Below are 15,571 nucleotides of genomic sequence, written 5' to 3'. Positions count from 1 at the left end.
GACCACTGGACAGAAGCTGTGGAGACCCCCAGCCGGCTTTACATAGACACTGGACAGAAGCAGAGGGTGGCAATGTATTCTGTCACACTGTCAACCTAGAGTAGGTGCGAGAGGAGACGCAAATGTGGAAAGCTTCTGTCCAAAGCAGTTAACAAACCAGTGTAAAATGATCTGAGAATGACAGAATGTGTGATCTGGAAAGGATGCGTCAGGTTGCAACTGCTTTTCCACAAGTTCACACAATCCCTTAACAAATATTGTAGCCTTCATGATGTGCAACACTTATGATGGTTAAAAAAATGGTAAGCTTTTGTGATCCTTCACAGTTGCACAAAAGCATTCCTGTTGATGCTGACGGTCATGAGATAGTGGTCCTATGAGCTTAATTGTACTCATGATACTTGATAAACATATGTGTGAGGTCTTAATATCTGATGTCACTTCTTGTAATGTCACTTCCTGTGATGTCACGTGCAATGTCACGCGTCGTGACATCATGCACTGTAGGCACACATCATGATTTCGCTTGCATACTGCCTAACCTGGTTAGTCACCCCAATTATTATTTTAGGTCGAGCCTACCGGCTGCACTGCTCGCTCTGCAAGGCAAGGCATGCTGTAGTAGGGCATGCTGTGGAAGCCTTGCCCACTCTCCGCCCATATTTATCATTGGCTTTGTGTCATTGTCGTTCGAAAATGCTGGCTTTTGATTGATTATGAGGCTTGTTAGTCCCACCTTGTCTCCATTTGTTAATGCCCATAAGGACTAGACCTTTTACTTGGCTTGTTACACAGTGGGCTTCACCTGGTGGGTAAGCACTATTTTAATAATGGACACTGATGGGGACAATGACGGCTGCAGCGCAATGTGCTCTAAATTGTATGCTTTTTACTTTAATGAGCGCGGCGCCCGCTTTAGGGACACCGCGCTCACTTTATTTTTGTATTTATTAATAGTTAAGATTCATGTTTAGCGCAGCGTCCACTTCTGGTACACCGCACTCTGTTTGAGCACGGCGCCCGCTTTAAGGACACCGCGCTCAGTGTTAAAGTTAAAAAAAAAAATGCGCGCGGTTTTCTTGAAGTGGCGCCGCGCTCAATTTTAAACGTAACCATTTGCAATGCAATAGGTCTCGCATTTACGCAAGTTTAACCGATAGGCATTGTCATTTACAATACTAATATCTTAAACTCGCGTAAATGCGAAGAATGGTGAGGTCTGTAGGAAGGGAAGCTTGGACGCGGCGCTGTCCTTCAGCGTGCATGAAGAGAGCGTTCTAGAACCCTTGGCACCCAGCAGACATGTTGCAACCGCCAGCCACCTGCAAGGCTGCCACATCAAACTGGGATGCATACCAGCGAAAGAACAAGCAGGGCAGAGAGGGAGGGGCTGGGTGGGAACAGCTCATAAAAGGCGCTTGGTAATCCTTTGAGGGACTTGCGTAGCATCATAAACAATCCTCGGTCGCTTTGATATTCCCACACGGATAGGACTTGCAGAAAAGGGAGAGAGCAAACAAGACGCAAAACAGATGGGAAATATTCATGTCTGTTAATGTGCAGCCCAAAAACCCCTTTGAAAAGCATGCTGTAAAATGATGCAGTTAGCAATAGCATTGCACGATTCCATATTACATTAAAAAAATAACAAAGGAAGCTCTCTGTAGCCCTGGCGCTTTGAAGCATTCAGGAAGGTGTCATGGAAAGTCATTCCTGCTGTGCATGTGGTTGGGGAGTGGGGACATAAAAATCAAGAAGCTGGTCAACGAGTCCTCATACTGAATATCCGGGAGAAAGTTGGGGTCATCCCGAGTCAATCCCCATTTTTCCAATCTTGTTTTCAAATCAACAGCCCCTAGGGCACCTCTTAACATCGCGTGACACTTGGTGGCAGGCGTGGGATCGTCATTTTTTTTACCCCTGACAATAGTTTGTTAGGCTTGAATTTTAACACTGGTGAAATCACTCTTGAAAAAGATGTACAAAACGAGAAGCTGAGGAAGGTGTGGCAATGTCGGTTAAACTTGGCATTAATTGGGGAAAGAATAGCATAGAAGACGCGTGATGTCGACAATGAAGCAACGGCAATGTTCATTCCAGATCTAGGACGAGGAAACTTCAGTCTCGCCTCAGAGCCACTGCAAACTGCAATGAGGATGGCGAAAGCCTACCTATAAACGGAGGCCAAATACTTCCATGACCTGTGCCTGCCCTCTGGTGGCAGACTGGAGGATCTTTCTGCAGCCGAAGATAGGAAGGCAGCAGCGCACTCCTCACCTGTTTGTGGCGCGGAGATGTGAAATTTATTGCAGAGATATAGAAAAAATGACAGCAAAATCCTACAACATTATTTTTTAAGTAACTGCAGAAAGAGCACAAAAGCCGTTGGACGGCGCCGAAATATTTTACAATCTGGAAATGCTAGCAAATTCAGAGAACGTTTAAATGCATTAATGGTGTTGATAAATTCCCAAGCTTCTCCAGAAAATAATTTAATTAGTTGAACACAGTTTGTCGAGAATTACAGTGCTATGCAAAAAACCTCTGAATCACCATCAAAGGAAAAGTAATTTCGTACAAGAGGTCTAACTAACTCGAGGTGTAAAAAAAAATACAGTCATCTATTTTGCACTTTAAAAGTGCGTGATAATCAATTACATAAAATAAAATTAAAAATCGAAATTGTACCATTCCAAAAAATGTGAGTGCGTAGCCTAAAGTATGAGACAAGCACAGCCACTGGGCGACTGCTTTCATTTAGGCTTGCGACATGTTACAGCTTGGGACCCCGGAATGCCTCAAATTATTGAAAAGGGTTCACTCATTCCTAAATCAGGCCTCGTGAAGGTGCCTCTCTGCAATACGAACGCGCTACGCAGCGCTATAAGGGCTGCTCACCTCCTCCGCGGCCCCGCTGCCGGGGAAGAAGTTGCCGTCGTCGTGGCGGTGCAGGGAGATGTATAGGACGCTGGGGTCGCAGTAGAACACCTGTTGCGTGCCGTTGCCGTGGTGGACGTCCTACAAGACAGACAGACATTAGATCAACATGGTTGGAAATCAAATCATTGAATCAACATGGCTGGAAGTCAAATATCATGCGCTGCTGGCACCGGAAACTACCTGTGCCGTCTAGCGCGCTACCTGCCGAGACTCAGCAACGATATTTAGGGCATAATGAGCGCGGCGAGTTTTTAACACAAACCATTCAGGCACCTTTGGCCTTACCGAAGCATAAGGTCTTGCATGAAGTGTATTTATCGCTGAGAAAGTGCCTCCGTATTCTTCAAGGCCTGTCACGAAACTGTATCGCCTCACATGCAAAATGGATTTTATTCAACTACAAGTATCACTTTCTTTAATATGTATGTGCATACTATTTAAAAAAAAATTCCACGGGGGACGTTGTGCTTTTTAAAGTAACTGAGAGATGCAGTGAGGATTGCATGCCCTTTCAGTGTAACACGAACATTTCTCTCATATATATATATATATATATATATATATATATATATATATATATATATATATATATATATATATACATATATATATATAATTTTTTTTACACCAGACTCGCATAGCTCTTTTCATACACACATTTGCTTCCTCTTAAACTTACACATATTTTATATTTGTAATATTTAAATGTGTCCCTCTCCTGGATATATCATTTTGACATTGTTTCTAAGCACAACCACTTTGCACATTGCTTAATTCATTTTAAATATATTTTAGCTAACACACGGTCTGTGAAAACATACAAATATGGTTTTAATGGCAGAAATTGTAGATGGTGGAGATGTTTCACTAAATAGTCGGGACTTGTTTCATGTCCAACTTAGGTGCACAAAAAAAGAAAGCTATTTTCATATCAGAATTCCACATCACATCCAAATTCTGTGAATCGGCATGAGTTTTATTTCTGAAGCCTGCATTGCGCTTAAACAAAACAAATAGCCACCAGCGTGGTGGGTTTCTCAAGCCACGAGTTTAGTGGGGAAAGTGTGGAGGAATTGGAGCAAAACTCCAAAATATGTGTTACTTAAAACATTTTGTGGTGATTTCACACCCTGGGGAAAGACGTAATCACACTCTTAATAAAAGGAAGGAGCAAGTGCTTTTCTAGGGTGGGAAATTGAAAAAAAAAAACACCCCAAACTTCATCAGGTGGCCGAGGGTGCGTTTCGCACTCGCCAAGCGTATTTTGCTTTATACAAAAATAAGTACATGTTGCACAAACATGCGGCTGCTATTGTGTCGTCACAGAGGCGAGAGAAAGGTTTGGAGTTTTTGCCGGTAATCATGGTGTTTTTTAATATTTGTCAGTGCTGCGAAGACTGCACAGTCCGCCTGGATGCTTCAAAAGACGTATCTCTAAGGAGTGGCTGCGGCGGGGTGTCCACTCAGGAGTCGAGGGCGCGCCACAGCTGCAGCCAGACCTTTGGCGGCTGGCAAGTCCCCGCGCCTTGGTGGAAGTTGTTAAGCGCCCTGCACACATGGCCTGCTTGTCTTAACATGACGAGCCTGTGTTCCTGTGTGCCGATGCCATGCCAGAAGACCGGTCACGGCTATCGATGCAATCGGTCTCTGCTGCTCCGCGTGGATACATGTGCAGACTACTGGCACCTGCTAGCACAACCCAGAGGCCCATCGCTCACCAGCACGGCATCCGCCCTCATGCAGACGCTGGGATTCCACTGTCCGGTGCGATTCATCCCCTGCGTGTTCTCACGTGCCGACGCGCGCACTCACGTGCCGACGCGCGCACTCAGTGCCGACGCGCGCACAATCTCCATGAGAGCCCGCTTTCTTTATTGGTTCGTGAGGTGAGTTACTACTGGCGTTTCTTCTTGACCGTAGGTTTCTGATTTCATCAGGGCGCTGAAGTTACTGTCTGACGCAAAGCCTTGAGCTATGACCTTTTCAGCGTCTTTCAGAAGGGAACTGCATCACCCATCCCGAGGATTAGTGGTTTACAAAATGCCATGTTTCCAGGCATCCTAAAGATTTGCCCGTTTCTGTAAAGAATTTCGGCAGCCTGGACATGTTTTTAATTATCCTCCAAATGCACATGCCTTTCACAAACGTGTATATTTTCAGAATAACAGTTTGGCACTATTTACTCTCCAGGCACCGTCGACATTTAACATTTTCCAAGGCGCAGTGTTTAACGAGTTACCTGCACCTGCCCTTCCTTCAAGTCAGCCTCTTGGCGCACCATGTAAGCACTTAAGTGGTCAACTGTTAGTCGATGGTCCCTGGGTCGAGTGAGTGCGAGTGACGTGGTTTGGACGGTGAAGGTTTCCCCACACTGGTTCTCCTTGGACCTTTCAAACTCGGGCCCCTGCGGGACACTTTATCGGATTATCCAAGATGTGTTTCACAAAGCGTTTTACAGCCTGTCTGCTACACGTGTTACCTGTTTTGTATCCTGGAAGGCTATTACCATAGGACTGCAGCTGTCACGTCATCTATACTGGTGTGAAATTCACTGGTCATAGGGAGCAGTGAGGCTGAGAGGTTCTGCATGGGCATTTTAGGTCTCGCCTGACCCAGCGCATGCGCTGGTCTGGCGAGACTTACTGAGAGGGCTCCAAAAAGTGCTACCAGGCAGCCTACAGTGCATGTGCGCGGGTGCGCGCGCCGCGCTTTACCGCGATTACTTTCACTTTCACGGCCGCTTTGATGTTTGATCGCGATCACGATCACTTTCACGGCCGATTGGCATAGCCAATAGGTCTCGCTTTTGGGACCTTATAAGTATTTAGTTATGCAACTGTTGCATGGCTAAATACTAATAAGGTCCCTAAGGCGAGACCTATTGGCTATGCCAATGCTTGTTATTCATGCCAGCCTGCTGGGGTTTCATTGTACACGGGTCGCTTCCGTCCACTTCAACAGTATTATTTACGGGCTTTGTACGATTGTACATTAATTCCTATTCTTGGAATTCCCATCCACCGTCACACTCAGAAGCTGCGATGTCACCCCGTGTGTCCTTGTCCTGGGGCTCCCACTTCACATATCTGTGTAGCGCGAATACTTACCAGAGTTAAGTGGTGATGCCTCGAGGGTTCTAAATGCATTTGAAATTTGCATAAAGAAATTAGATATCCATTTTTTTGCCATACCGTTTTGGTAAAAGAGTTCAGAGGGAACGGGAAACTGTTAAGGGATTTATATCATCCCTGAGGAAATTAGCTGCCGTGTGTAAAATTTAGTGCAGCGTTAGACAAACGCATACACAACCATTTTTTGCTAACGTGCAATATTGATAGAATTAGACAGGAACCATGGCTAAAGGATGACCCCCATTTAAATGAGGTTCTTATCATGTCCAAGCACGTGGAGCATTTGGTAGTGTATAATAATAATAATAATAATAATAAAGGGGCTTGTAAAGCGCATGGTGACGCCATCCCGGCGTGTCCCCGCGCTGTGGAGAAAAGTCAGGGCCAGGAGAGGGAAATTAAAGGGAAAACAGATGGGTTTTCAGAAGTTTTCTGAACAAGGTCTCTGAATCCGCTAGTCTGATACTCATGGGGAGAGAGTTCCATTCTTTGGCAGCCATTACACGAAAAGAACAACCACCCATTCTGGCTTTCTTGACGCGGGGAATTTTAAGCAATCCAGTTCCCCCAGAGCGGAGAGTTCTGTTAGGCTCGTAGGGGATAGCCAGATCAGTCATGTAGGGGGGAGCTTTGTGTGAGATGATCCTGTAGCACATTAGAAGTGCTTTAAATAGGACTCTCGTTTTTATGGGGAGCCAGTGCAGAGTGGCTAGGGCTGGTTTAGAGGCTGATCTTTTTGGGAGTCTAAGGACTAGGCGTGCTGCCGTGTTTTGGAGTACTTGAAGTCTCCTGATGTTTTTTTGTGTTGTTCCGAGCAGAAGCACATTTCCATAGTCTATCCTCGAGGTCACTAGAGCTTGGGTCATAGTGCGCCTGGCTTCAAGAGGGAGGAGGTCTAGGGTACGGTTCAAGGTCTTCATCACCCCGAAGCATTTCCCTACCACTTTGTGCACATGGTTGTCATAGGAGAGTCTGGGATCAACCCAGATCCCCAGGTTCTTAGCTGCTTTGCAGGGAGTGGGTAACGGCCCCAGACATGATGGCCACCACTCCTTGGTCCAGCTCGTATCCCTGCCTCCAATTACCAGAAAGAGTTGAGGCGAAGCAAAGGGTAAAGTGAGTGATGAAAGATGAATCATTATTGCAGTAAAAGACAGAAAAAAGATCACCATAAGTTAAGAGAGCTTACCTTCAAAGGGCAATGCTACAGGTGTGGCATGACTGCTCACATGGCTGTTTGGAAAGTGTGTCCTGCGTGGAAGGCGACATGTAATTGGTGCAGTAAGAAGGGCATTTTATAGCATGCTGTAAAAGCCAGAAAACTTTAAAGAAAAACAAGTCAGAAGGTATCAGAAGTATGCAAGGAGATAGTACTACGGGTGAGCAATTAGAGAGTTTGTGTTTTAAAGTCAGTCTAATATAATATTTTGTAATTATTTAGATTTGAGAATATCTTAAAGGACAACTGTTTTAACCAAAATGATAATGCAATTTTATATGAATCGTACGAATTCTGATACTAATGTCTGTTTAATTCTCTTATAATGTCCCTAATGCATTTATGATTCATATATGAAATCGAACTAAGCTTGTTTCACTGACTGAATTCACATGTTGAAAATCCCAAAGATGTGGTAAACACGCATTTGCAATGCAATAGGTCTCGCATTCACACGAGTCTGAGCTATTGGCATTGTAATTGAAAATGCATTTTATTTATGTTTTGGGTTTTAAAAAATAAATAAAAGGCATTGTCATTCACAATACTAATAGCTTAAACTCTCACAAATGTGAGACCTATTGCATTGCACTAAAGGGCCTTCTCAATCGCTTGTTAGATTGCAAATATCAGAGGTAGAGACCGGCCTGCAACGTCTTCAAAGTAGTGATAAATAGTGCAGTGAAGAAAATGTGTAAGTGTTGTAAATTACACAGACACAAAGTGTGAAGTGAGAATTACATATGATCCGAGCTATAAACACTAACAAAGCGCTCCAACACCTTTTGCTCTGTGATTGCACTGTCGCAGCTCAGGAGGAAGAGCAGGAGGGGGGGGGGGGGGACTATTTTCTGCCCTCTCCGTGATTTAAGTGTGCAGTGTGGTATTGCATAATGTCATTGCTATCTTTGGCCGAATAAAAAACACTCCAGCTGGCTTAACTACCGGGTGCAGGACGGGCTGTGCTTTATGGCAGACATGGAGGGAGGGATGGTCTCGGCTGCAGCTCCGGCCTCGTACAGTGCCCCTGCTATTACTATTGAGCGAGAGGCGCTGAGGTGGTGGTATTGGTGGTGGTATTGGTACTGGCTGTGGTATTGGTGGCGGTGGTATTGGTGGTGATGGTATTGATGGTGGTGGTATTGGAGGAATTGGTGGTGGTATTCATGGTGGTATTGGTGATGGTGGTATTTGTGGTGGTGGTATTGGTGGTGGTATTGGTGATGGTATTGGTGGTGGTGGAATTGGGGGTGGTGGTAGTATTGGTGGTGGTACTGGTTGTGGTGGAGGTGGTGGCATTGGTGGTGGTTTTGTTGGTAATAAAACAGGCTTTTGAAAACAACCTGTCAGGTGGCTTTAGTGCAGATGACATGTAACACAGATGTGCTGTTTTCAGCTTCAGCCCATTAACACACGATTATGTGCTACCTGGAATTCACATGACTTAATTCGCTAATAATTTCTAAATCCATTTGACTTGAGGGGTTGAAACAGACACGAGATAATGCCGGGTTAAAGTGATTGAAAGTGGGCGCCCGAGTTACGGGGGCGGCCGTGCGTTTAAAAAAAATACAAGCCGTTTCAGCTGAAGCACTGCACGTCTGGCCTGCAGTAAGAGCAACTCAATAAAGTAAATAGTGCTTACAGACTAAATAACAGGTCCCATGTAACAACCAAAGTAAAGGGGCCAGTAGCCATGGGAGGTTACAAATGAAGACACGCCCGTACCAAGGAGAGACTAACAAGCCTATTAACGAATTCAAAGGCAGCATTTACGAAAGATAATGACACAAGCCAATGAAAAATATGGGCGGAGAGTGGGCACGGCTTCTCTCCCATACTCTACTACAGCAGTCTCGCAGAGCGAGCAGCACATGAGCGCTGCCGCTAGGCTGGACGCACAAGGTACTTACCTTCGGGAACGATATATCTGTAAGAAACATTAGTTAGTGATAGATTCCTTACCTTAGAATCTCTCCAGGCATCAGACTGGATCCGGAAAGTTTTTGTCAGCAGTACCCCTGCGCATCGGAAGGTGGCGTTGTGCGGCTCCGCGTCCGTCGCTGGCGTTGTAGGCGCAGAGACGACGTCACGGAGACTACTTAGGCGCCACCCATGCGCGCTGATGTCAGTTCTGTACACGACTTTCCGCGCCAGGAACGCAGAGCCATGCAAGAAACTGACCACTGGTGCCATGAAACTAGGGCCCTGAAAGGGATGACCTTAACCCTAGAAATCAGTTCACAGAACGGGGAGGATGGATGGGACGGTAAGAAATCTATCACTAACTAATGTTTCTTACAGATATATCGTTACCGAAGGTAAGTAACTTGTGCATCTGAAAGAAACACGTTAATGATAGATTCCTTACCTTAGAATAGATACCCCAGCAATACCAACCTCGGCGGAGGGTCTGCGAACCAAGATCACACCAGAAAGTCTCGGAGAACAGAACGGCCAAAGAAGCAGTCTCTCCGGACTTGGCTGTCCAGGCCGTAGTGCTTGGTAAAAATGTGCAGCGAGGCCCACATAGCTGCCTGACAGATGTCCTGCAAGGGAACGCCGCGTCCCAAGGCAGTAGTGGCTGCCGTTGCCCTGGTAGAATGGGCACGCAGCCCCACAGGAGGCTCCTTCTTAGCCAATGACTAACAGGTTTTGATTCACAGAACGATTCACCGAGAGATGGTCCATTTGTGCACGGCCCGACCTTTCTTGGCACCCACGTAGCCAACAAAAAGTTGGTCATCAACCCGGAACTGTTGTGTGCGCTTCAGATAGAACGAGAGCGCACGTTTTGGGTCCAGACGGTGGAGCCTCTCTTCCTCTTTGGAAGGATGTGGAAGCGGAAAGAAGGTGGGCAACGTGAAGGTCTACCCGATGTGGAAGGGCATGACAACCTTTGGCAAGAAAGAAGGACGAGTCCTTAGAACCACTCTGTCCGGATGAACAGAGAAAAAAGGCAGTTTAGAAGAAAGAGCCCGGAGCTCACTCGTCTGGCAGAGGTGTTAGTTACCAGGAAAGCCGTCTTGAGAGTGAGAAGACGTAAGGGACAGTTATGAAGTGGCTCAAAGGGAGTGCACATCAGATAGGTCAAGACAAGTTTAAGTCCTATTGAGGCATGATGAAAGGCATAGGAGGAAACGTGTGTAATGCCTTTCAGGAAGCGATTTACAACCGGGGACTTAAAAAGAGAAGGCTGATCTAGAAGCCGTAGAAAGACGGAAATGGCCGAGAGATAACCCTTGATAGTGCCCAGAGCAGAGCCCTGCTGGGCCAAAGAGAGAAGGAACAGAAGAACCTCGGAAAGAGGGGCCGAAAGGGGATCCACAGCCTTTGCCGTGCACCATGTCACAAATTTGTTCCACCTGCAGGCGAATACCGTCTTAGTAGAGGGACGCCTGGCTGCCAGAATAATATCACAGACTTCGGAAGGAAGGTCGAAAGCTGTCAACTGTCGCTGCTCAATCTCCACACATGGAGGTGGAGGCTGGACAGGTTCGGGTGGAGGACCGTCCCCTGCTGCTGCGACAGAAGATCCTCCCGAAGAAGCAGTCGAATCGGGGGATCGATTGCCATGCTGAGTAGCTCGGGATACCAGTATCTTCGTGCCCAATCCGGAACCACTTGGGCCTGATCGCGCCGGATCTTCTTCAGCACTCTAGGCAGAAGTGGTATAGGCGGAAAGGCGTACAACAGACTGCAGCTCCACTCGTGACGAAAAGCGTCACCGAGTGAGCACTGCCTTGGAAATTCCAACGCGCAGAACTGACGACATTGCGCATTCTCTTCGGTGGCGAATAGATCTAACCAAGGCTCCCCCCACTGCAAAAAGAGACCTTGCGCCACGTCCGAGTTCAGACGCCATTCGTGATCCATCATGCACCGGCGGCTGAGTTCGGCTGAGTTCGTCCGCACTGGCGTTCAGAGAACCTGCCAGGTGTTGAACCACCAGGGAAATGCCCTGATGTTCCAGCCATGTCCAGAGGAGCAGAGCCTCCTGCCATAGGGTCCACAACCCCACCCCGCCCTGCTTGTTGCAGTACCACATGGCGGTAGTGTTGTCCGTGAACACCTGCGCCACACTTCCCCGGACAGAGGGAAGGAAGGCTCTCAGTGCAAGTCGGATCGCCCGAAGCTCCAAAAGGTTGATATGGAGCCGGGACTCTGCCGGAGACCAGAGGCCTCTGATCTCCGCCTCTCCAATGTGGCCGCCCCATCCCAGGAGGTAATACCAAAAACAATGGTCCTTGACAAGTGATCAATCTATCTGAGACAATATGCTTCGCTTAGCATATTGTCTCAGATAGATTGATCACTTGTCAAGGACCATTGTTTTTGGTATTAGCTATTCACCCAGGTCCTTTTCACCATGGGTTACCCCATTTTTGTAATGGCCATCCCAGGAGGGACGCATCCGTCACCACTGTGTGCTCCGGTTGGGGAAGGGAGAGGGATCTGCCATTGACCCAATCGCGATTTGTGAGCAACCACTGCAATGCCCTCCAAGATCTGGACGTGATCGGACAGGTTGCCCTGATTTTGTGCCCACTGGAACTTCAGTTCCCACTGCAGAGCTCGCATATGCCATCAGGCATGTTGCACTAGCAGGATGCAGGAGACCATTTGGCCCAGGAGCCGGAGGGTCAACCTGACTGAAACCCAGGATAGAGGCTGAAAGATCGGAATCATAGCCTGAATATCCCGGACTCTCTGCTCGGGAGGATAAACCCAAAACTGCGTCGAATCCAGAACTGCTCCGATGAAGGAGAGCTTCTGAGAGGGACTCAGGTGCGACTTCGGCACGTTGATGGAGAACCTCAGCAAATGCAGGAGGTCGGCCATAGTCTGGAGGAGGGAGACGACTGCCTGGGGCGAGCCCGCCTTCAACAACCAGTTTTCGAGATAGGGGAAGACTGGAACCCCTGATCTGCGCAGATGAGCTGCGACTACCGCCATCACTTTCGTGAACACCCGAGGGGCACTGGTAAGGCCGAAGGGGAGCACGGTAAACTGAAAGTTCTCTTGGCCTACCGTGAACCGCAGGTAATGCCGGTAGGCCGGCAGGACGGGGATATGAAAATATGCGTCCTGCAAGTCCAACGCTACCATCCAGTGTCGAGGGCAGCCAAGCCCTGAGCTAGAGTCAACATCTTGAAGCGGTTGATGTTCCTGAGGTCCAAGATGGGACGCAGGCCCCCTTTTTTAGGTCTCGGCTAGCGATGGCTGCGCTTGCGCAGTCTCGCTCGCGAGAGATAATGACTTGGGAGAAGAGGGGCTTGAACCCGCCCCTCTTCTCCCCTGTTCTCCATTGGCTGGCCTAGTAAATGCTGGCCAGCCATTGGAGAAGAGGTCCCGTCACTCTAATCATGCCCCGTCCTTTTCGGATCGGGGGGCGTGTTTTTTAAAGAAAGTCTCATTCTCTCCTCCAGCCAATGGCTGGAGGAGAGAAAAGACAAACACGCCCCCGAATCCGAAAAGGACGCTGCGTTTCTCCGAGGCATTTTTGCTCTGCCTCGGAGAAAGGCGGCGGTGTTCCTGGCGTCCTCTCCCCCTGCTGTTGGCTCCACACATGAAAATAGATTAATTACGCAAATCTTACCTGCACTCAAAAGCGCGCTTGCAACTCCGAGGAGGTTCATTTTGCCCAGGTAAGTGAAGCGCACGCCGCGGACTGCTTTCTACGAATTGGCCAGCACCCTGAAATGGAAACCATTTCAAGCTCAACACGTAAGCCTGGGCGGAATGAAAATCCACATCCGCGGATTCATCAGAAACTTTCCCTTCGAGTCAGAACAGCTACAAACCCACGGCGTAATGAGGCAATGCAGGCACGGTATGATGACAAGCGTGCTGCTCCACCACGTCTCCGGGCTCAGCTAAGGGCACCGCAGCCTGCCAGCCTCTTTTCTAATGCCTGGAAATGGAGCACACCGCTACCGCTGCAGGGGAACAGATCGGAGGAGTGTCCGGTTCCCAAGCAGGGCGCGAGGCCCAGTGGGCGGGGTCAGACCACGGGCTCGCGTGAGCCGTCAGTCACACCAATTCAGCAGCACTCCACCGGGCCACAGGAAAGGCCATAGACCCCGGGGCAGAGCACCACAGAGCCTAGGAGTTCGCATCGGAGCCGCAGGGTGCAGATGTGTATGTGAATTTGCAATAGCTACGGAGGGGACTTCTTTCTGTAGTTTGTGTTTAAATATGCAGTAGTGTTTGCGCACGTCCGTATGTGTGAATTTTTATCGTCACGGACTGGGATCTCCTGCTGCTTGCGGGAACAGATCGGAGGAGTGTCCGGTTCCCAAGCAGGGCGCGAGGCCCAGTGGGCGGGGTCAGACCATGGGCTCGCGTGAGCCGTCACACCAATTCAGCAGCACAACACCGGGCCACAGGAAAGGCCATAGACCCCGGGGCAGAGCACCACAGAGCCCAGGAGTTCGCATCGGAGCCGCAGGGTGCAGATGTGTGTGTGTGTGTGAATTTGCAATAGCTACGGAGGGGACTGCTTTCTGTAGTTTGTGTTTAAATATGCATTAGTGTTTGCGCACGTCCGTATTTGTGAATTTTTATCGTCATGGACTGGTATCTCCTGCTGCTTGCGTGTGCGAGTGCAATAGCCAGGGAGGGGCTCCCTTGCTGTAGGTGTGTGTTAATGTGTGTGTGCGTGCGCTTAAACGTGCAGTCTCCACGCAGAGGATTTCTTGCTGTATAGGTGTGTATGTCTGTGTGTCTTTTTTGAGAGGGCTTTTAGTATCCTCAGGGACACGGATCTCCTGTTGTATAGATAAATCTGAGTTCCTATATGCACGTTAGGGATACATCTAGATACATCTATAGATGTATGGTTGTGTGTGTGCGCGCACGTTAGGGAGTGAGAGAGAAAGGGACAGAGTCAATGTGCCTGGATACAGAACTTGGGGACAACATTTCATGAGTTCACTGTAACTGGCTGTCTGATAAATGCGCGTAGGTGACAATTAATGAAACGCTGGACTCAGAAGATGGGGTACGCTTACCGATTTCCTGCCTGGCACCCACATTTTCTAAAGTCGTTTGTGGTGCAGGCAGGTGGATAATAACTTCCAATGGATTGGTGCAGCCGAGGTAGAAGCAGCGGCGGGGAAGTTTCACTCTAACGCTAACGCGCAGGAGGGGAGGGAGTAAATACGAACCGGCACCTCGCACAAAAACACACTTACTGCAGAGACTTAGTCTGAATGACATGTGTTGCAGGAGCACGTCGAAGTGGGTATCTCTCGGCATAAAATTGGCACTGTTGAAAGGAACATTGAGAGTAAGCAAGGCTTGAGGGGGATTAGGAACAAGTGTGGTATTGTTTTTATATTACATTGTCCACAAGTTCCATACAATCTCCCAGTTGTTCCTTTCAGTTCAGACATGCTGTTCCTTTGCACCCTTTCAGTTTCTGTTCCCGCTATCGTCCGGGCAGAAGATGCGCCATTGTTTTGTCATTTTGTGAGGTAATTTCCTATGTCAGCGTCTTTGGACAAATGAATATTTTTTCAGTATTAGCTATGCCAAATAGACTTGTGCGAAATTCGCAGCAAGGCAAGGGGACAGGGTATTCGCGGGACTTTTGGGTTAACCTTTTCAGAAAGCGTGCTGCTACAGATAAAAAATCAATCACCTTTCAGTGTGGCTGTGCCACAATTATCACTCATTTAAAAACAGTGAAGCTAATGGAGTGTTTTATCACGGCAGGCAGGGCCAACATTTTATTCTGAGCCCTCCTAACCCCTTGTTAGAAAAACACTCCCACACCGGAAGGGTGGTGGTGTTCTCCCAGACATACACTGTGGTAGCTTGGCTCGAGTGGTCAGGGATCAGGCACCGTGCTAAGCATACGTCACACCCTCACAATAACCATGCGTTCATCCGTTCCAAAAACGACACTACACCTTAAAAATTATACTGAAAATATATCTCTTTATCTTCTTTTCTCTTAGTTGCTGATTAAATAAATAATAATACAATCACAGTACACAAGGCTTTTCCTGTGGAAGGGTACGTCAAATAAATACTATCTTAACGATTCAATAAATAAGGTAGATCATAAATAATCAAGGCATAAATATAAGTGCATTACATAACAGGTAATTAAATATTATGAGGCAATAAATACTGCGAGACAATAAATATTGTGCGACAATAAATACTGTGAAACAATAAATACTGTGAGGCAATAAATAGGATGAATACAATAAATACAGTGCTCTCAATAAATAATAAAAGCCAACAGTGACACTTGAAAATCAGTTCACAT

At 47.5% G+C, this 15,571-nt stretch overlaps 1 protein-coding gene across 4 annotated transcripts in view; it reads right to left on the bottom strand.

Annotated features, from left to right (window-relative positions):
* HDAC7 (histone deacetylase 7) overlaps positions 1–15,571 on the bottom strand; it is a 726,616-nt gene that overhangs the window by 53,739 nt on the left and 657,306 nt on the right. For all 4 annotated transcript variants that reach the window (XM_085600245.1, XM_085600246.1, XM_085600247.1 and 1 more), the window contains one exon: positions 2,899–3,018. In XM_085600245.1, coding sequence (XP_085456371.1) covers positions 2,899–3,018 — 120 coding nt within the window. The remainder of the gene's footprint in view (positions 1–2,898; positions 3,019–15,571) is intronic.

Source organism: Triturus cristatus, chromosome 4_2, assembly GCF_964204655.1.
Source record: "Triturus cristatus chromosome 4_2, aTriCri1.1, whole genome shotgun sequence".
Taxonomy (NCBI): domain Eukaryota; kingdom Metazoa; phylum Chordata; class Amphibia; order Caudata; family Salamandridae; genus Triturus; species Triturus cristatus.
This window is presented reverse-complemented; position numbering and strand designations above follow the sequence as displayed.